At 39.9% G+C, this 23,330-nt stretch overlaps 1 protein-coding gene across 4 annotated transcripts in view; it reads left to right on the forward strand.

The window, feature by feature from the left end:
• ZC3H12B (zinc finger CCCH-type containing 12B) overlaps positions 1-18,153 on the forward strand; it is a 602,110-nt gene extending 583,957 nt beyond the window's left edge. For all 4 annotated transcript variants that reach the window (XM_027534244.1, XM_027534243.1, XM_027534246.1 and 1 more), the window contains 4 exons: positions 10,294-10,433; positions 12,372-12,606; positions 13,246-13,352; positions 14,636-18,153. In XM_027534244.1, the coding sequence (XP_027390045.1) occupies positions 10,294-10,433; positions 12,372-12,606; positions 13,246-13,352; positions 14,636-16,056 (1,903 nt within the window). In that variant the 3' untranslated portion in view covers positions 16,057-18,153. The remainder of the gene's footprint in view (positions 1-10,293; positions 10,434-12,371; positions 12,607-13,245; positions 13,353-14,635) is intronic.
• The last annotated feature ends 5,177 nt before the right edge of the window (positions 18,154-23,330 follow it).

Here is a 23,330-nt window from a genome sequence, read left to right on the forward strand (position 1 = left end):
ATGCATTGGAGAAGGAAACGGCAACCCACTCCAGTGTTCTTGCCTGGAGAATCCCAGGGAAGGGAGAGCCTGGTGAGCTGCCATCTATGGGATCGCACAGAGTCGGGCACGACGGAAGCGACTTAGCAGCAGCAGCAGCAATTAGCTGAATATCTCTCATTGGGATGTTTCAGGGACCCCAAAGTTAGCTAGAGGTCAAAGTTAGCATCCTGAAGTTAGCTAGAGGTCAAAATTGCTTCATTAGAATTTTATTTAGGAAGCTTTCTCAATAAATATCAAAAGGGTTCAAAATACTCAAATAGGATCATAGGTCACTATGAAACAATAGTTATTCACTTAGCGAAAGTAGCAATAAAAGATTTGAAAGGCAAATACAGAACAGATCATTTATGAGGTAAAAAAAGTTAAAAATCTTTTATCAAATGCAGTTCAATATCTGAAGAAAGCTTGTCCTATTAGCCAAATTCAAGTTTTACAGAAACTTACTTTTAAATTCATTTACTTAATTAAATTGATTTTAAACTGAGTAAGTCTTGACCATGCACAAAACTCTTTTCTAATGGTCCACTTTCCACAAACCTTGTTACACTTTCTGTATTCATAATTTTATTTCCCATTCAGAAATATCACCTGTAAGTCAGACCTACTTCCTTTTCCCTTCAGTTCAGTTCTGTTGCTCAGTCGTGTCCGACTCTTTGCAACCCCATGAACTGCAGCACGCCAGGCCTCCCTGTCCATCACCAACTCCCGGAGTTCACTCAAACTCACGTCCATAGAATCTGTGATGCCATCCAGCCATCTCATATCCTGTCTTCCCCTTCTCCTCCTGCTCCCAATCCCTCCCAGCATCAGGGTCTTTTCCAATGAGTCAACTCTTCCCATGAGGTGGCCAAAGTATAGGAGTTTCACCTTTAGCATCAGTCCTTCCAAAGAACACCCAGGACTGATTTCCTTTAGAATGGACTGATTGGATCTCCTTGCAGGCCAAAGGACTCTCAAGAGCCTTCTCCAACACCACAGTTCAAAAGCATCAATTCTTTGGCACTCAGCTTTCTTCACAGTCCAACTCTTACATCCATACGTGACCACTGTAAAAATCATAGCCTTGACTAGATGGACCTTTGTTGGCAAAGTAATGTCTCTGCTTTTGAATATGCTGTCTCGGTTGGTAATAACTTTCCTTCCAAGGAGTAAGTGTCTTTTAATTTCGTGGCTGAAATCACAATCTACAGTGATTTTGGAGCCCCCAAAAAGAAGTCTGACACTGTTTCCACTGTTTCCCCGTCTATTTCCCATGAAGTGATGGGACCGGATGACATGATCTTAATTTTCTGAATGTTGAGCTTTAAGCCAACTTTTTCACTCTCCTCTTTCACTTTCATCAAGAGGCTTTTTAGTTCCTCTACACTTTCTGCTATAAGGGTGGTGTCATCTACATATCTGAAGTTATTGATATTTCTCCCGGCAATCTTGATTCCAGCTTGTGCTTCTTCCAGCCCAGTGTTTCCCATGATGTACTCTGCATATAAGTTCAATAAGCAGGGTGATGATATACAGCCTTGATATACTCCTTTTCCTATTTGGAGCCAGTCTGTTTTTCCATGTCCAGTTCTAACTGCTGCTTCCTGACCTGCATACAGGTTTCTCAAGAGGCAGGTCAGGTGGTCTGGTATTCCCACCTCTTTAAGAATTTTCCACAGTTTATTGTGATCCACACAGTCAAAGGCTTTGGCATAGTCAATGAAGCAGGAATAGATGTTTTTTCTGGAACTCTCTTGCTTTTTTGATGATCCAGTGGATGTTGGCAATTTGATCTCTGGTTCCTCTGCCTTTTCTAAAACCACCTTGGACATCTCAAAGTTCACGGTTCACGTACTGCTGAAGCCTGGCTTGGAGAATTTTGAGCATTACTTTACTAGTGTGTGAGATGAGGACAATTGTGCAGTAGTTTGGGCAGTCTTTGACATTGCTTTTCTTTGGGATTGGAATGAAAACTGACCTTTTCCAGTCCTGTGGCCACTGCTGAGTTTTCCAAATTTGCTGGCATATTGAATGCAGCACTCTCACAGCATCATCTTTCAGGATTTGAAATAGCTCAACTGGAATTCCATCACCTCTACTAGCTTTGTTCATAGTGATGCTTTCTAAGCCCCACTTGACTTCACATTCCAGGATGTCTGGCTCTAGGTGAGTGATCACACCATCGTGATTATGTTGGTTGTGAAGATCATTTTTGTACAGTTCTTCTGTGTATTCTTGCCACCTCTTCTTAATATCTTCTGCTTCTGTTAGGTCCATACCATTTCTGTCCTTTATTGAGCCCATCTTTGCATGAAATGTTCCCTTGGTATCTCTAATTTTCTTGAAGAGATCTCTAGTCTTTCCCATTCTATTGTTTTCCTCTATTTCTTTGCATTGATCACTGAGGAAGACTTTCTAATCTCTCCTTGCTATTCTTTGGAACTCTGCATTTAGATGCTTATACCTTTCCTTTTCTCCTTTGCTTTTGGCTTCTCTTCTCTTCACAGCTATTTGTAAGGCCTCCTCAGACAGTCATTTTTCTTTTTTGCATTTCTTTTTCTTGGGGATGGTCTTGATCCCTCTCTCCTGTACAATGTCACGAACCTCCGTCCATAGTTCATCAGGCACTCTATCCATCAGATCTAGTCCCTTAAATCTATTTCTCACTTCTGCTGTATAATCATAAGGAATTTGATTTAGGTCATTCCTGAATGGTCTAGTGGTTTTCCCTACTTTCTTCAATTTAAGTCTGAATTTGGCAATAAGGAGTTCATGATCTGTGCCACAGTCAGCTCCTGGTCTTGTTTTTGCTGACTGCATAGAGCTTCTCCATCTTTGGCTGCAAAGTATATAATCAATCTGATTTCAGTGTTGACCATCTGGTGATGTCCATGTGTAGAGTCTTCTCTTGTGTTGTTGGAAAAGGGTGTTTGCTATGACCAGTGCGTTCTTTTGGCAAAACTCTATTTGCCTTTACCCTGCTTCATTCCACATTCCAAGGCCAAATTTGCCTGTTACCCCAGGTGTTTCTTGACTTCCTACTTTTGCATTCCAGTCCCCTATAATGAAAAGGACATCTTTTTTGGGTGTTAGTTCTAAAAGGTCTTGTAGGTCTTCATAGAACCGTTCACCTTCAGCTTCTTCAGCATTACTGGTTGGGGCATAGACTTGGATTACTGTGATATTGAATGGTTTGCCTTGGAAACGAACAGAGATCATTTTGTCGTTTTTGAGATTGCATCCAAGTACTGCATTTCAGACTCTTTTGTTGACCATGATGGCTACTCCATTTCTTCTAAGGGATTCCTGCACGCAGTAGTAGATATAATGGTCATCTGAGTTAAATTCACCCATTCCAGTCCATTTTAGTTCGCTGATTCCTAGAATGTCAACATTCACTCTTGCCATCTCCTGTTTGACTACTTCCAATTTGCCTTGATTCATGGACCTAACATTCCAGGTTCATATACAATATTGCTCTTTACAGCATCGGACCTTGCTTTTATCACCAGTCACATCCACAACTGGGTGTTGTTTTTGCTTTGGCTCCATCCCTTCATTCTTTCTGGAGTTATTTCTCCACTGATCTCCAGTAGCATATTGGGCACCTGCTGACCTGGGGAGTTCCTCTTTCAGTATCCTATCATTTTGCCTTTTCATACTGCTCATGGGGGTTCTCAAGGCAAGAATACTGAAGTGGTTTGCCATTCCCTTCTCCAGTGGACCACATTCTGTCAGACCTCTCCACCATGACCCACCCGTCTTGGGTGGCCCCCACATTCCATGGCTTAATTTCATTGAGTTAGACGAGGCTGTGGTCTGTGTGATTACATTGACTAGTTTTCTGTGATTATTCTTTGTGTGTCTGCCCTCTAATGCCTTTTCCCTTAACAAAATGCAATTTCATTCCTCACGTCTTTACTGAAAACACACATCCTACTTTTCTTAAGCAACCATGAACTGTCCTTTGTATTAGCATTCAGTAGATTAGTGAATGTAAATACCAATGATAATTTCTAAAAACTTCTACTTTCTTATAGAGAATATCTCAAGGTGACACCAAACATTATTCATTAATAGTCCAAAATCTCTTTAGTTTCTCTGTAAGAGGAAGTTAGTGTTCAGTAATTAATATTTTAGAATCTTATTTTATTTAGAAATGACCTAGCTATTCAATAAACCTCCATCACTTAGTTTAGCACAAACCTAGAAATTAAAGTTACCCAAATCTGGAAAGACTATTTTAGACATATATTCCTAAAGTATATTTTATTCTTAATAGAATTTATCTAAAAGCTCCTATCTCATGTACATTTTCTTTCCTTAAAAGTTTCCTCACTCAAGTTTATTTCCTTGCTGACAAACTTGTAAGAGATATAACTTATATTAAACCTAGACACAATGAAAATGCTATGTTTAATATTAATGACTCAGACATGTCTACATTAATTAGATGAACAAACAAATATTAATACCAAGTATTTAATACTGAATATTTCCCAGTTCATGTGAACCTGAGATACATTTAGGTTAATTTCTCTTGTATTTAGAACTGTTTGATTTGTAAGCACTTACTTTTCTTTAAAAAAGAAAATTCACTGGAGGTAAGGGCTTCCCTCGTGGCTCAGACGGTAAAGTGTCTGCCTGCAATGCAGGAGACCTGGGTTCAATCCCTGGGTCGGGAAGATCCCCTGGAGAAGGAAATGACAATCCACTCTAGCACTCTTGCCTGGAAAATCCCATGGATGGAGGAGCCTGATAGGCTACAGTCCATGGGGTCGCAAAGAGTTGGACACAACTGAGCGACTTCACTTCACTTTTCTTTAGGCCAATTAGATTAGAGCTCATTCACAAATTAACCTCAGCAATATTAGCCAAAGACAAAGACACATGCTGAGACATACACATATCCAGACAGACACAATGTGAGATCTAGCTTCATTTTTTAAACGTAGTCATGAATCAGATATCATAACATAAAACTCACTAATTGTAAATACAAATTGGAATAAAAAAATTTTTAAAGGTTTCATTCTCTTTTCCCCCACTCAATTTTAGGAAGTAGAGATGGTCTAGATAACTTGTCCAGAGAGCTCTGGTCTAGAGGCATAGGGAGGGAAAATCAATTTATCTTAGTAGGAGTTATTCCCTTTGGGCAAGAATTCTAAAGAGATTTCTTTTTCTTGAAACTTTCTCTACTGTTTGGGAATTAAACTGGTTGGGGGCTGGTTAACCTTAAACTGGCATTATGCACTTAACTTGGTGCAAATGAAGATTCATAATTTTCATAGATATCTCCTTTTCTTTCCTTTTAATGGTTTTGAAAAGTTGGTTAGCCAATGTAACAAGGGTGTTTTGTGTGTAACTCAGACCAACCTGGACTGTCTTTTTGACTAGAGTAGACAAATTCTCACTTAAGCCTTCTTGAAAGGCTGCTGCTGCTAAGTCACTTCAGTCGTGTCCGACTCTGTGCGACCCCATAGACAGCAGCCCACCAGGCTCCCTCGTCCCTGGGATTCTTTAGGCAAGAACACTGGAGTGGGTTGCCATTTCCTTCTCCAACGGATGAAAGTGAAAAGTGAAAGTGAAGTCGCTCAGTCGTGTCTGACTCTTAGCGACCCCATGGACTGCAGCCTACCAGGCTCCTCCGCCATGGGATTTTCCAGGCAAGAGTACTGGAGTGGGGTGCCATTGCCTTCTCCTCTTGAAAGGCAGAGTTAAGCAAAGGATCATTTTGGTAGTTAGAGAATGATTCAGGTGTCAAGTCCAAATATTGCTTAAAAGTTTCTTTCCCAATCTCCCATAATAGTCTGGATTGATTCATTCAGTCTTCACTAGCATTGTTGAACCTTTGTCCACTTTATGATTTTTGGAGAAAGCTCTGGGATAGGTTTGAGTAATTTCTAAGTTAATTCATTCAGTACAAGCCTCTGGACTATGTAACCAAAATTCCATTGAGGGTAATTTCCATCCTGCTTTCTCTATACATTTCCTTGCTTTGCTTTCAGAAACTAACAGCTGTATTAGTTGATATGGATCTGAAAACCTGGGATCGTAAGTTCAGATGGTTAATTCAAAATTTTCAGCAAATCCCAATGCATTCTGAGTTGGACTGGGAAATTTCTTAGCCAAGGCTCTAAGTTCTGTTTGCATCCTGGATGTATAGGAAAGCAACAAGAACAATTCATTTCTCCCTGTAATAGATTTCTCCTTAAGGGAGCCATAATCATTTCTGATTTTTTGATCTTCCTTTTCTGGGAAAAGGAAAGCAGCAGGAGGGAGAAGAGTTGGAAGAGAAAAACTGTCTGATCCAGGCAGTTCAAACAGAAGAGGATATATGGGAAGAGCAGAGGGAGAGGCAGAGTCAGTGCTAGCAGCCTTTTTTAGTTCTGATTATAGCTTCAAGCAATTTCTTGTTTTTGTTGTTGTCATTTTTGTTGCTCAGTCCCTCAGTCGTGTGCAACTCTTTATGACCCAATGGACTGCAGCACTTCAGGCTTCCCTACCCTTCACTATCTCTTAGAGTTTGATCAAACTCATATTCATTGAATTGATGATGCCATCTAACTATCTAATCTTCTGTTGTCTCCTCCTCCTCCTGCCTTGAATCTTTCCCAGCATCAGAGTTTTGTCCAATGAGTCAACTCTTAGCATCAGGTGGTCAAAGTATTCGAGCTTCAGCTTCAGCATCAGTCCTTCCAGTGAATATTCAAGGTTAATTTCCTTTAGAATTGACTGGTTTAATCTCAATGCTGCCCAAGGGACTCTCAAGAGTCTTCTCCAGCACCACAGTTTGAAAGCATCAATTCTTTGGTGCTCAAGCTTCTTTATGGTCCACCTCTCTATCTCATACATGATCAATGGAAAAACCATAGCTTTCACCATAGGAGCTTTTTTGGCAAAGAGATGTCTCTGCTTTTCAATACACTGTCTAGATTTGTCATTGCTTTTCTTCCAAGGAGCAAGCATCTTTTAATTTTATGGCTGCAGTCCTTACCCACAGTAATTTTGGAGACCAAGAAAATCATTTGTCACTGTTGCCATTTTCCCCCATCAATTTGCCATGCTAGTGATGGGACTGGATACCATGATCTTAGTTTCTTGAATGTTGAGTTTTAAGCTAGCTTTTTCACTCTCTTCTTTCACCTTCATCAATAGGCTTTTTAGTTCCTCTGCACTTTCTGCCATTAGGGTGGTATCATCTGCATATCTGAGGTTACTGATATTTCTCCTGGAAATCTTGATTCCAGCTTGAACTTTATCAAGCCAGGAAATTTTCATGATGTACTCTGCATGTAAGTTAAATAAGGAGTGTGAAAATATACAGCCTTGATGTACTCCTTTCCCAATTTTGAACCAGTCCAATTCTCATGCTTTTTCAATGATCCAACAGATATTTGCAATTTGATCTCTGGTTCCTCTGCCTTTTCTAATTGCAGCTTGCTTATCTGGAAGTTCTCAGTACATGTACTATTGAAGCCTAGCTTGAAGGGTTTTGAGCATTATCTTGCTAGCATGTGAAATGAGTGCAATTGCATAATAGTTTGAACATTCTTAGGCATTGCCCTTCTTTGAGACTGGAATGAAAGCTGACCTTTTACAGTCCTGTGGCCACTGCTGAGTTTTCCACATTTGCTGACATACTGAGTGCAGCACTTTAATAGCATCATCTTTTAGGATTTGAAATAACTCAGTTGGAATTCCATCACTTCCACTAATTTGTTCATAGTAATGCTTCCTAAGGCCTACTTGACTTCACACTCCAGGATGTATGGCTGTAGGTGACTGACCATTCCATCATGGTCATCCAGGTCATTAAGACCTTTTTTATATAGTTCTTGTGTGTATTCTTGCCACTTTTTCTTAATATCTTCTGCTTCTGTTAGGTACATACTGTTGCTGTGTTTTATTGTGCCCATTTTCTCAAGAAATGTTCCCTTGGTATTTCTAATTTTCTTGAGGAGATCTCCAGTCTTTTCCATCTTGTTGTTTTCCTCTATTTATTTGCATTGACCACTTAGGAAGACTTTCTTATCTCTTCTTTCTATTCTTTGTAACTCTGCATTCAGATGGATATATCTTTCCTTTTCTCCTTTGCCTTTCGTTTCTTGTCTTTTCTCAGTTATTTGTAAGGCCTCCTCAGACAACCATTTTGCCTTTCCACATTTCTTTTTCTTGGGGATGGTTTTGGTCACTGCCTCCTGTACAATGTTGTACAACTCTGTCCATAGTTCTTCTGGCATTCTATCAGATCTAATCCCTTAAACCTATTTGTCACTTTCACTGTATAATTGTAAGGGATTTGATTTAGGTCATACCTGAATGGCCTACTGGTTTTCTCTCTTTTCTTCAATTTAAGTCTGAATTTTATAATAAAGAATTCATGATCTGAGCCACTATCAGCTCCTGGTTTTGATGACTGTATAGAGCTTCTCCATCTCTGGCTTCAAATAATATAATCAATCTGATTTCAGCATTGACCATTTGGTGTCCATGTGTAGAGTTATCTCTTGTGTTGTTGGAAGAGGCTGTTTGCTATAACCAGTGTGATCTCTTGGCAAAATTCTGTTCACCTTTGCCCTGCTTCATTTTGTACTCCAAGGCCAAACTTTCCTGTTACTCAGGTATCTCTTGACTTCCTACTTTTGCATTCAAGTCCCCTATGATGAAACGGACATCTTTTTTGGTGTTAGTTCTAGAAGATTTTGTAGGTCTTCATATAACCTTTCAACTTCATTTTTCTTGGCATTAGTGATTGGGACATAGACTTGGATTTCTGTGATGTTGAATGGCTTGCCTTCAAAATGAACCAAGGTCATTCTGTCATTTTTGAGATTGTATCCAAGTACTGTATTTTGGACTCTTGTTGTGTATGAGGGTTACTCCATTCCTACTAAAGGATTCTTGCCCACAGTAGTAGATATAGTGGCCATCTGAATTAAATTCACCAATTCCAATCTATTTTAGTTCATTGATTCCTAAAATGTTCACTCTTGCCTTCTCCTGTTTGACTACTTCCAGTTTACCTTGATTCATGGACCTAACATTCCAGGTTCCTATGCAATATTGTTCTTTACAGCATCTTTTTCTTTCTTCACAATTTCGTGAAGAGAAGATTCATTCTTACAGTAGATCTTAGCAACCTCAGCATATGAGCTTTTTTTCTTTCTTTAATTAAGAACTTTCACCTTTTCACTTTACTGTCTTTTCAGCATATCCAAATTGCCAGCACCACTATTTTTGTGCTTTAGAACCATTATTAAATAAAATGAGTTACTTGAACTCAAGCCCTGTGATACTGAAACAGTCAACCTGATAACAAGATAGACTACTAAGTGATTTATGGGTGGGGTATGCTGGACAAAGAGATGATTCACCTCAGGCAGGATGGAATGGGATGGCACCAGATTTCATAACTCTACTCAGAATGGTGCATAATTTAAAACTTATGAATTGCTTATGTCTGGAGTTTTCCATTTAATGTCTTTGAACAATCATTAAATGAAAATGTGCATCATGAACCCAAATGAAGAAGATACTGGGTCAATACAATACTGTAAAGTAACCTCCAATTAAAATAAATAAATTTATATTAAAAAAATAAAAAGCAGAGACATTACTTTGCCAAAAAAAGATACTGTACATAGGCTTTCTTCTATAAAATTTGGATTACATTATATGTAGTCCAAATCCTTTCTTTTCTCTTTTAGCATTATATTGTGAGCATTTTCCACATCTTAAAATTTTCAAGACTGTAATTTTTATTGGCAAATCGTATTTAATTAATTGTGATAACTATTTTCAGTCAGCATTTCAGTGTATCTTTTTTGCTATCAGTGTTATTTTTTAAGCTTACTAGATGTACTTAAAATTCATTTCCAACTAATTCTCTATAAACTTTATCCAAACCTCTGGTGACACTTCTTTTTTCAGATGATAAATATCAGAATCTTAGAAAAAGGAGATGGTAATAGAAACAGAAAGAGTTGAGAGAAAAGGGAAATAATGATAGGAAATAACCACTAGGGCTGCTTTGAGAGTTGTTATTAACTATTTGTGGCCTTGAATGAATGTGTAATGATAATGGCAATATTTGTAATAATGGAATTTTTAAAATAACTTTATTTGTTCTCTTAAAAAATACATTTTTGGCATCCTCAAAAAGTAATATATCTGTTGTCAATGTCTTAACACTAAGAAAAAGCCTATTTGTAGTATTTCTTTGTTACTTGTTATCAATCCTCTCTACTCTCATTCCCTATCTTCCTGAAGCCATGGGAATAAAGAAGAGTTTTCCTGCAGAGGAATACAACTTGCTGTGGATTGGTTCCTAGATAAAGGCCATAAAGATATTACTGTATTTGTGCCTGCATGGAGAAAGGAGCAATCCCGCCCTGATGCACCAATTACAGGTACTAATTCAATTAAGACATTTCTTCTCATCCAGAAGCAAAGCTGGCAAGATAGTTTGGGGAGAGCCCAATGCTCCTAAATTAGATAAGTACTTTTCTAAATCTATTAAGTACACTTAAAATGTTTTTTTATTAAGTGTATTTTAAAGCAGATTTTTCCTGATCCAAATAATCTGTTGTGCTGTGGCACAGAGCAGTTAAATAGAGACTTCAATTTCAAGCAAAAAATAAAGCACACAGTTGAAAAAAAAAGTGTTTGTTTCTATTTGACCATAAGCTTCAGACAAAAAGGGGGACGAATTTGGTTATGAATATGACTGAGTTTTCCAAAATACTAAAGAAACCACCATAGACAATGGATCTCATCCTGTAGCAGATAAGTTTCTGTGGGATTTGCAAATTAGGGGTTAGAATAGAAAAAGAGAAAAGTACCACGGCATTCAAAGCTAATTTATCCATGAAGCACAAGAGACCGAGTGCCTAGGGTTCATAATATATACTTTTAGGATCCCATGTAAGTGGTTTAATTTTGTTAGCTTTTTAACATCAGAGGGGAAAATTGAATATACCAATAAATATATAATAATGTACCTAACTGGATTATTTGTGTTTATACCAACATAGTTGTAAAGTATAAACCTAACATTTCTTTGTGGAAGAAAAGACCCATGAAGGCAAAAGTGCCTAAAGTTCACAAAAGTTATGATGTGGCCCTATTGGCAGGAGGATCACTACATTCATTTATGAAAGTGAAAGTGAACGTGATTTCGTTCAGTTGTGTCTGACTCTTTGCGACCCCATGGACTGTAGCCTACCAGGCTCCTCCCTCCACGGGATTCTCCAGGCAAGAGTACTAGAGTGGGTTGCCATTTCCTTCTCCAGTGGATCTTCCTGACCCAGGGATGGAACCCCGGGTCTCCCGCATTCCAGGCAGACGCTTTAACCTCTGAGCCACCAAAGCTAGCTCTTAACAGCATTTGAGAACATCAATACCCCAATTCTCTGAGTATCACGTCTTGCCTTATATACAAAATGAGAAGGTTCAGTGTCATGGGGTTGTCTGCCAACTGCTGAACAGGCTTCCAGCCTCAGTCTGACAGTGGATCCTGCTGCTAAGCTGCTGCTAAGTCACTTCAGTCATGTCCGACTCTGTGCGACCCCATAGACGGCAGCCCACCAGGCTCCGCCGTCCCTGGGATTCTCCAGGCAAGAACACTGGAGTGGGTTGCCATTTCCTTCTCCAATGCATGAAAGTGAAAAGTGAAACTGAAGTCGCTCAGTCGTGTCCGACTCTCAACGACCCCTTGGGCTGCCGCCCACCAGGCTCCTCCGTCCATGGGACTTTCCAGGCAAGAGTACTGGAGTGGGTTGCCATTGCCTTCTCTGAGAGTGGATCCTGGCCCTACTCAAACTTCTTTCTTCATTAATAAAGAGGCTAAAAGGAAAGGGGGTCAGTACTCATATGCTACCACTTAATATTTTTCCTTAGTCGTGGCTTTCCTTCAGGCAGAAGGCAAAAATGTTAGTCCCTAAGAAAGATATATTATTCTCCTCCTGGCAGACACATCCTCATCATACTTCCCTGGTTTCTTCATCAACCAAAACCTGGCGCTGCAGCCAAAGGGCAAAATAAGCCTCAAAAATGTTAGGATATCACTATTATTTCTTACTGTTCATGCTAGTTTTAAAAAATTTATATGTCATTTAATCTATCTCCTTTGTTTTATCAGAAAGAAAACTGGAGTGGAAAGGGGAAAGCAACTTGGCTAAAATCACAGTCCAAAATGGTGCCATAGCCAGGAATAGTAGCTGCATTCTCTCTAAGAGCAAATAATATATTAAGCTAGTATCAACTTTTATATGTTTTAATATGGGAATAATGCTTTTAATTTCCAAAGATGATTTCTATTCTGTGACATATAATCCATATTTCAACAGATCAAGATATCCTACGTAAACTGGAGAAGGAAAAGATTCTTGTCTTTACACCATCCCGAAGGGTCCAGGGCAGGAGAGTTGTTTGCTATGATGACCGGTTCATAGTCAAACTGGCTTTTGATTCTGATGGCATCATTGTATCCAATGATAACTACCGAGACCTTCAAGTCGAAAAGCCAGAATGGAAGAAGTTTATAGAGGAGCGCTTGCTGATGTATTCTTTTGTGAATGACAAGTACGTTTCTTTCCTATAGGTTCTGAATAGCCTAAATCCAAATTACCACTAAGGACAGATTTAATTTCATTTCAATAAACATTTACTGAACACTTACTGTATATTGTGCATTATGCTGGTCACCATGGGAATAAAAGGCTGAATAAATAACAAAACTCACCCTTAAGAAGCTCAAAGTGTACTTAGAGAAGAGATTCCCACAATTTGTTGGGATAAACTCTATGGTTAGAACTTTTTTTAAATTGCTTTGTCTATGTGAAATGATATGAAAAAGTCTCACTGAGGAAATAACATTTGAGATGAAGTTTACAGACCGAGGAAAGAGGGCTTCTGGGCTTTATAGGTAAAGAGAACATCATGAATAAAGCTATAAAGATGTGAAAATGTGTTGCACATTGGGGGAACCGGCAGACATGTCAGTGTGGTTGGAACTTATAATCCACAGAAGAATGATGTATGGGAAAAATCATTCCTTTCTTGTGTTCAAGTGGAAAGAGAGGGAAGAACTGCAGACTTAGCAAAAGATAAACTTGAGGCAGAAAGGGCTATTAGAAGGCTATAACAATAGTATAAGCAACATGTAATGAAGGCCTGAACTCCTGAGAAGGGATAGTTTACCTCTTGCTTGCTTGCTTTCAGATTTATGCCTCCAGATGATCCTTTAGGACGTCATGGGCCAAGCCTTGAAAACTTCTTAAGAAAGAGACCCGTTGTTCCTGAACACAAGAAGCAACCATGTCCTTATGGTGAGTACCTATATGCAAAACTGAAGAAGTCTGTGAATACTTTTCTCTTCAAGCTTTCCCTTTCAAAGGGAAAATCCTGGCTTGTCCACTCTCTGTGAGTTAAAGTCTGTGTCTTCATATATTTTCAATTAGACATTTAAAGAACCATCCTAGAAATTTCCTGAGAAACAGGTAACTAGAATTGAAGGAAAGAATAATTGTCACTAGTTAAAATGATTCATGTGTTCTAACTGTCTCTGTCCTGAGTAGTGTTGTTGGGGGCAGGGAAGTGCAGAAACTTACTTGATCTGTGGAAGAAGAAAGGCCAATGACAAACTGCATTTGGCCCCAAGAAGGATGTGTCTTTCAGGCAGGTGACTGCACCCTCTGTCAATATTACCCTTTTCTTCCAATCTGCACTTTCCAGTTTGCTTCCAAACTTTATCTTCATTTCCTATTTTAAATATAGTTTTCTACACCCATGGCTGATTCATGTCAATGTATGGCAAAAACCACTACAATATTGTAAAGTAATTAGCCTGCAATTAAAATAAATAAATTAATTTAAAATAAAATAAATAAATATATATAGTTTTCTAGAGTGCTTTCATGATCTTATGCAAGTCCCTGTGACACAAAGTTTATGAGCCTAACAGTAAGACATATGCTGCCTGGTCTGAGGCAAATTTGAATGTTCACTGTTTTTGAATAATCATTTATTTATAAGACATCTAGGTGTTTGTTCTCAACTATCATTTATTCATATCATAGAATATTTCATGTTTACTATCTTCATTTAATCCTCACAATGACCTTATAATAAAGACATTATTATGAACCTTGTTTACAGAATAGGAAAATGAGGCACAGAAATTAAAAATCACTTACCAAGGTCACATGGCTAGTAAGTGGCATAGCTGGAATTAAAGCTCAGATCTGACCAGCCTCCAGGCCAATGCTCTTTGCACTGAACCACTCTGCCTGCTACTGCTCTACACTGCCTCAGCATGCACGTTATGCCTAGACAAAGTTGTGAATTTCAGGAAAATGAAGACTGTTCAATGACAACTCTTACCTTTCCCACTGGAGTTTCCTCCCTAGGTTTCCACTTCTTTCCTCTCCACTCACAGTGTGTGATGCCACTATGGTGTTGTCTGTCTCCCGTCTTTAAGAACAGTTAGTTTTATATCTTAAACCCCAAAAGTAAAACTCTAACCTGAGTGACCAGATTGTTAAAACAGCCTCTGGCACAGAGAGTTGCACCACTGTGAGAGAGAGTCTTACCCCAGGGCATTATTTTTCAGGCAAAAAATGCACCTACGGCCACAAGTGCAAATACTACCATCCGGAGCGGGCCAACCAACCGCAGCGTTCGGTGGCTGATGAGCTCCGCATCAGTGCCAAACTGTCCACAGTAAAAACCATGAGTGAAGGCACCCTGGCCAAGTGTGGCACAGGGCTGTCTAGTGCCAAAGGTGACATAACCTCAGAAGTCAAACGCGTGACCCCCAAGCGTCAATCGGATCCCAGCATCCGGTCCGTGGCTGTGGAGCCTGAGGAATGGCTGTCCATTGCCCGTAAGCCTGAGGCCAGCTCTGTCCCCTCACTTGTGACTGCTTTAAGTGTCCCCACAATCCCACCCCCCAAAAGCCATGCAGTGGGTGCCCTCAACACCCGTTCAGCCAGCAGCCCAGTGCCAGGATCCTCTCATTTCTCCCACCAGAAGTCCTCATTGGAGCACATGACCAGCATGCAGTACCCACCCATCCTGGTTACCAATAGCCATGGGACCCCTATTAGCTATGCTGAGCAATACCCAAAGTTTGAGCCCTTAGGGGACCACAGCTACTATTCAGTGTTAGGAGACTTCTCCAAACTGAACATCAACAGCATGCATAATCGAGAGTACTACATGGCTGAAGCAGACCGGGGGTTGTATGCCCGGAATCCCAACCTCTGTCCTGACAATCGTATGAGCCATACCAGGAATGACAACTATTCCTCTTACAACAACCTGTACTTGGCTGTAGCTGATACTCATCCTGAAGGCAGTCTGAAGCTGCATCGCTCAGCATCTCAGAACCATCTTCAGCCTTTTCCTCATGGTTACCATGAAGCCTTAACGCGAGTGCAGAGCTATGGCCCAGAAGACTCTAAGCAAGGCCCCCACAAGCAATCAGTCTCCCACTTAGTTCTGCATGCCCAGCACCCAACAAATGGAGCACGCTCCAGCTGTCCTGGAGACTATCCCATGCCTCCCAATATCCATCCTGGGGCAACCCCCCAGCCAGGACGTGCCCTGGTGATGACTCGGATGGACAGCATTTCTGATTCTCGCCTATATGAGAACAATCCCATGAGGCAAAGACGTCCTCCTCTGTGTCGGGAACAGCATGCCAGCTGGGACCCACTGCCCTGTGCAACTGACTCCTATGGCTACCACTCCTATCCCTTGAGTAACAGCCTCATGCAACCATGCTATGAGCCAGTCATGGTACGGAGTGTGCCTGAAAAGATGGAGCAGCTTTGGATGAATCCTTGGGTTGGAATGTGCAATGATTCCAGGGAGCAAATGATCCCAGAGCACCAGTATCAGACCTACAAGAACCTCTGCAATATTTTCCCTTCAAACATTGTTCTTGCAGTGATGGAGAAGAATCCCCACACAGCAGATGCCCAGCAACTAGCAGCCTTGATTGTTTCTAAGCTTAGGGCTGCACATTGACATGACATAGGACTTATTTCTTTATATAAATATGAATACCAATAATGCACTAATACTATGATAATAGTAACTAATAATTTTGTGTTACACTTTACAAGTTACAGACTGTCATTGAAGTGCATAACAACCCTGTGAGGAAAGTCTTACTAATGTCTTGTTTTCTAGACAAGGAAACTGAAGCTCAGTGAGTTTAAAAGTAACTTGCTGAAGTCACACTGCTAGCAAGTGACCAAGTCAAGACTCACACCCAAGTCCTCTGACTCCAAGTCCTATACCCTTTTGCATTGCACCATGCAGGTAATGGAGGACAAAACCCAGGGGAAAGGCCTAAATGCAAGAGGCCCCAAGGGACTCCATTACCAGCTGTTTTCTTAGTCACACACTCTATATTATGAAGTATCAATGACATATCTAATTTAGAGAGCAAGAGTATCAGGATCAATCCATTTAGGATTTTTAATAAGAATATTTAAATCTATTTAAAAGTAAAGACATACTTTATTGCATGGATATCTGACCATTCAATACCTTTATTAACTGAGATATAGGGTCACATTGAAGTTTCTAGAGCTATATTTCAAACCTATTGTTAGCAATTATATTGCATGTATGACTGTATGTATTTAGTTTGAGATGTGTGTATAACCTTTTGTATAGTGGTGATAAAAAAAAAATGGACTTTGCACAGTCTTTAGTCTACAGCTGTATAGATCACAAGTCTGACTTGATGATTTTACATCATATTTCATAGTTTCAACTAGTTTTGAAAGTGAAACTATATCCCGATATTTGAATATTGCTTTCTTAGGCACCAGAGCAAACTGGCTCTATTTCCTTTGCACTTTTTACTTGTCAACATATATTGAGAGTTCTTCACTTTTAAGTCTCTTCACCTTAGTAAATTAGGGATCAGATTGAAGCTTTCTTCTGCAGAAGAGGTGATGGATAGTTCCAAGTTGATACTCTCAAGTTCCAAGCATAGTAGTTGCGTGTGCTAGACAAGCACAGAAGAGTTGGACCAGGACCAAGGGATTTACTACCAGAATTTCCTTCCCTTAATCCCAGGAGATTAAATGACAAACACAACAAGCTGCATTCAAGGGGGTTCCAATGGATGCTCTTTGGACTTCCGACCTATGCAGTATTCAATATCACAGGATGAAATGTATTGAAGGTCAGTGCACCATCATGTAATCCACTTTCTCCTGCCATCTAACCTTTGGGCAATAAGGTCGATCATTGGTGGAGCAGAACTTCTTTAGGAAACAAAATCAGGGGATTTTCTAGGTGGAAAAGCTTCCAAAAGGGGATACTACATCTTTGCTAATAGCTGGCTCAGTTACATACTTCAAATGCATGCAGAGGGTGCACTTGACCTTAGGTAATTCTTAAATGGATTACTAAGGAAGGCAGGACTTTGGGTTGACAGCACTATATGGGCAACTTGTATCTTGCTCAGGGTGGGAACCTTTGTAGCTAAATGCCTCTAGAAGAGGCGTTTATTGTTTTTGTTTTTTTAAACAGCTGCACTAAATAAACCCCTTTTTAAATCCATTGTATATTGCAACATTTTGAACCATGACCAGCTCACTATTTCTTGAGCTGGAACTTGCTAATTTCTATGGTAGTTTTTTTCATGAAAGTTGAGAAGGCCTGGTCTTGGCCTTTTGTTTCTTCATGAGAAGGTGTGACACTGCCTATAAATGTTTCTTACTGTGAAACACTCCGAATGTGAGCCTGTAGTCAGGGTTATTTCTGGTGGTTTGATAACGGCTTGCATGCTGCTTTCTGGCTTTCTGTCTCTGTCCTGGTTGATCAAACTTCCTCTCGGTGTTTCTCTTCATTTTACCACAGTTCACATTCATCTCCTACCCTTTGATCTTTCTATCTCCCAGCGTTCTGAGGAGTAAAAGTATTTTCTGCCAGGTAGGTCCATAGAGTGGAGAAGGCAATGGCAACCCACTCCAGTACTCTTGCCTGGAAAATCCCATGGATGGAGGAGCCTAGAAGGCTGCAGTCCTTGGGTTCACTAAGAGTCAGACACGACTGAATGACTTCAGTTTCACTTTTCACTTTCATGCATTGGAGAAGGAAATGGCAACCCATTCCAGTGTTCTTGCCTAGAGAATCCCAGGGACGGGGGAGCCTGGTGGGCTGCTGTCTATGGGGTTGCACAGAGTTGAACACGACTGAAGCGACTTAGCAGCAGCAGCAGGTCCATGGAGAGTGAAGTGCTTCCTGTTTCACACAAACACCATTTCATACCTTCAACTTCTTGGACCTTCTAAATGTGTCCCATGTCTAAGTCAGGGTATGTGACAATTTTAGATGACTCTACTGCCTTCGTGCCAGTTAGTTCACCTTCCTACAAAAACCATCAATGGTACCCCAGTACCCACTAGCTGCACACTGTACAGAGAAACACAAGATTAATCTTCTCAGATACAGTTCATCTGGAACATGTTTATGTTCAGCACTCAAAAAAAAATTGTAAGCTCCTCCCAATACAGGAAATATTTTTTAAGGCAGCATATGTATTTATTTCCTAAAACCAATTGTCATTCTTCTCATAAAATGTGTATGAATCAAAGCAGCTAGGAGCAATGCCTCAAATAACCAGAAATGACCTTCTGTTGATACAAATTGTATCTCTCTTTTCTCCTGACTGTATAGAAACAAATGTACAAAATTCACCTTAAACTAGGTTTGGTACTGATTTTTCATTATGATGTTTGTGGCACTGTGTGTCACAAGGGAGTAGCCCAGGATCATGAGGGAGCTTTTATTTACAAAGGGCAGTAGTTTATAGACAAAGACAATTTTTCAAGGCCTCTTGATTACTATGTGCAACAGATATTGTGCAGTTTCAAGCACTATATGGCATAAGTTTCTCTTTAGCCTATTAAGTTTCATATGTCCTTGAAAAAGATTTTGTGTACAAAATTGTTAGTGTTAGTTGTTCTTCTGTAAGAACCTATAAATGGAGCTGTACAACTAAGAATGCATAAATTGAGCTTGTTTATATTGAGGTCTGCACACTTGACTGTTCCATTTTGTCTGCAATTATAAAACAGCAAATACAAAGAAACATTGAAACCCCTTTGGCTTCCTTGATAATGAGATCAAGCTTCCATCCTGGGGCTAAGTGTGTGTTCTTCAGGATACTTACCTCCACGTACTAAGTAGGGGTTACTGCACAGTGTTTTGTGTGGTTTTCAAGAAGTATATTTTGCAAGAGGTGCTTTGTAATTTTAATTCTTTCACTGAGTTTCTGAACTCATAGCAAGTCTGTGCTTGTTCAGGCCTTAGATTTTGTAGATTTTGTGATTTATTTTTCTTTTTGTGATTTTGTTGTTTTATTGTTATTTTTATTTCAACCTGAAGAAGTGTGACTCTGGAGTGGTATAGTCAATCCAGGGCACCATTTCTGTAAGATGGCTCAAAGGAAAAGGAGCCTTTTCAAAGGTAACATACAGCCATTGCATGCTCTCTTAAGGTGCAAGAAATGGAAGGGGGGATGACACATGCCTTATGGAAATGGTATACAAAACTTTTCTTCTAAGTAATGAAATGTGGATATATATATATATATATAAACACTCTCTCCTAGTTTCCAGGAGAATACTTCTAAATCCATTTTTTCTATTTTAGAATAAATTATCTTTATACAGTAATTCAAACACATCCATTAACTCTTGGCACTGGGTTTTCTTCTTATATAGAAGAGCTCATTTTGAGAGGCACTCAGTTACTGTTTTATGTATGCTTTAAGTATGGGACTTTGTATAAACAACCTTTTTGAGCACCAACAATTTCAATACACTTCATTTAACTCTGGGAACCGGGTCTGGAACTGCACAGGGAAAGTAATGTCAAGTTGTCCAAAGAGCCCTGCTCAGGTGTCCTTCCAACCCTTCTCTACCTTCCCCTAGTTGGTTTCTCCTCAGGCTTGACACTGAGGTGTGCATAACCTGCAACTAAAATGGCACTACACTTATTTCTCATTGGAAATCAAATGAGTATATTTTGGGAACTTGCTTGTCTAAGTAGTTGATGCCAAAAGACTCACATATTCCATATCTATCATAGTGTAGCTAGCTATATACATAGGCAGATTGACTACTTTTAGTCCTGGTTTGCATATCATTGAGCTATAGAAGTTTGCTTTATCCATTTGTGGGATTAAATGATACTGTATAATGGCTGTAAGCTTTTATAAAATATCTTTGGGTTCTTTGTTTGACCCAAACATAATGTAAGTCTTAATGACAAAGTGCAAAAGCTAACCAGAGGTGAGTGAAAATATATCCTGTTCCCAGTTTTGTCTGCACCTGAAATGCATGTGCAATGTTTTGCAATATGTTCTCACTAGCATGAATGTGCTGACTACTTCATGAGGTTTTAATTTGTTTCACTTATAATCATGATGGAAAATGCTGTATTCTTAACAATGAACTGTAACTACATTTAATTACTGCATAAACTTTTTGTTTACTAACCACTAATGGCTCTGTTTCTTTACATATATCACTAACAAAAGCCATACCACATCTACAAATACACACTCAGCTCCTAAAAATTTAGATTTCTGTCCTTGGATTTGCATCTTGAGATAAACAATAAGAGGAGGGATCTCCCCAAATGAGTTCATCTGAATTTTGTCACAGTAAACATTGTTTTTGTTTTGTCGCTAAGTCATTTGTGAGCCCATGGACTGTAGCCTGCCACGCTCCTCTGTCCATGGGATTCTCCAGGCAACAATACTGGAGTGCGGTGCCATTTTCTTCTCCACGGGATCTTCCCGACCCAGGGAGCGAACCTGCGTCTCCTGCATTTGCAAGCAGATTCTTTACCACTGAACCACTGGGGAAGCCCTCACAGTAAATATATGCCCTCTAATTTTTTTATACTAACACAGCTGTAAGTGCAAATCAATTGGCTTTTCCAACAGGGCTGGGCTGGTCCAGGCCTCCAACTGGTGGGTTAGAACCTGGTGGAGGGATAAGGGGTCAGGCTTATTTCTCTAAATGACCTACTGTTTCCCCGCTGAATAGTCTCAGGTCCACAGAGACATCATCTGCTGAGCCTTAGCCAGAATATCAGAGCTAGAAGCAGCCTAGAGAATCCTATAGTTCATAGAGAAGTCACGTGGGGACTGTGAAGAGTGCTCAGCTGCATGGACTCCATCAAGGTATAGGTATGAGAACTGAGGTACCAAGAACTGAAGAGATTTGATTGAGGCTGAACAGGGCCAAGAGTAGAACCCCAGGCCTCATTGCTCTCAAGCCAGTGAGCCCTTTATCACAGTGGCATCTGCTCTTCCATGAACCTGGCTTCAGAAATCTCAGGTTTCAGGAGGACTCCAACCAACAACGACCCTTGGTTCTTACTCTCCATGGACCTGAATTAGAAATGGGCTTCAGTAGCCTACTTCTCATCTTTAGGTCAGTCTTTGAGGGCTACGGAAGAGCACTTTTTCCTGGGTTATATGAAGACTTGAGTCCTGAGTTCAAGGCTACCAACCCTGGCATGAATCCACAGAAATCACACATACTAAGCTTTAAGATAAACTTCATATCTATGATCTTTTTGATCTTTACAAGCCCATGAGGCAAATATCCTCCTTTGACAAATGAAGAAACTGTGGCATGATTTGCTGAAGGTTGTTCTCATTAAGTGGTAGAGTGTGTTGTTCAGTCGTTCAGTCGTGTCCAACTCTGCAACCCCATGGACTGCAGCACGCCTGGTTTCCCTGTACTTCACTATCTCCCAGAGTTTGCTCAAATTCATGTCCATTGAGTCGGTGATGCCATCCAACCATCTCATCCTCTGTCACCACCTTCTCATCCAGCCCTCAATCATTCCTAGCATCAGGGTTTTTTCCAATGAGTTGGCTCTTCGCAACAGATGGCCAAAATATTGGAGCATCAGCATCAGTCCTTCCAAAGAATATTTGGGGTTGGCAGCAATTCTTCAGTGCTCAGCCTTCTTTATGGTCCAACTCTCACATTCATACATGACTACTTGAAAAACCATAACTTCGACTATATGGACCTTTGTCAGCAAAGTGATGTCTCTGCTTTTTAATTTGCTGTCTAGGTTCATCACAGCTCTTTTCTTCCAAGGCCTGGAACCTATATTTTTGGGTAGCTTCTTCCTCTACACCAGAGCAACTCAGACTTTAGTGTGCTTCAGAATTACCTGAAGGGCTTGTTAAACCAGATTGCTGGCCACTGTCAACCATTCTGATGTAGATCTGGAGTGAGGTTCAGTAATTTGTATGTCTAACAAGTACTAACACCAAAAAAAGATGTGCTTTTCATCACAGGGGATTTGAAAACAAAGTAGGAAGACAAGAGATACCTGGAGTAACAGGCAAGTTTGGCCTTGGAGCACAAAATGAAACAGGGCAAAGGCTAACAGAGTTTTGTCAAAAGAACACACTGGTCATAGCAAACACCCTCTTCCAACAACACAAGAGATGACTGTACACATGGACATCACCAGATGGTCAATACTGAAATCAGATTGGTTCTTTGCAGCTGAAGACGAAGAAGCTCTATACAGTCAGAAAAAAAACGAGACGTGGAGCCAACTATGGCTCAGATTATGAACTTCTTATTGCAAAATTCAGACATAAATTGAAGAAAGTACAGAAAACCAATAGACCATTCAGGTATGACCTAAATCAAATCCCTTATGATTATACAGTGGAAGTGACAAATAGATTCAAGGGATTAGAGAGTGCTTGAAGAACTATGGACAGAGGTTTGTAACATTGTATAGGAGGTAGTGACCAAAACCATCTCAAAGAAAGAGAAATGCAAGAAGGCAAAACGGTTGTCTGAGGAAGCCTTACAAATAACTGAGAAGAGACTCGAAAGGCAAAGGAGAAAGGGAAAGATAATCCAACTGAATGTAGAGTTCCAAAGAATAGCAAGGAGAGATAAGAAAGCCTTCTTAAATGAACAATGCAAAGAAATAGAGGAAAACAATAAAATGGGAAAGATTAGAGACTTCTTTAAGAAAACCAAATAAACATTTCATGCAAAGATGGCACAATAAAGGACAGAAATGGCAAAGACCTAACAGAAGCAGAATACATTAAGAAGAGGTGGCAAGAATACACATAAGAACTGTACAAAAAAAGATCTTAATGACCTGGATGACCTTGATGGTGTGGTCACTCACCAAGAGCTAGACATCCTGGAATGTGAAGTCAAGTGGGCCTTAGGAAGCATTACTACAAAAAAAGCTAGTGGAGGTGATGGAAT

Source organism: Bos indicus x Bos taurus, chromosome X (assembly GCF_003369695.1).
Source record: "Bos indicus x Bos taurus breed Angus x Brahman F1 hybrid chromosome X, Bos_hybrid_MaternalHap_v2.0, whole genome shotgun sequence".
NCBI classification, from domain to species: domain Eukaryota; kingdom Metazoa; phylum Chordata; class Mammalia; order Artiodactyla; family Bovidae; genus Bos; species Bos indicus x Bos taurus.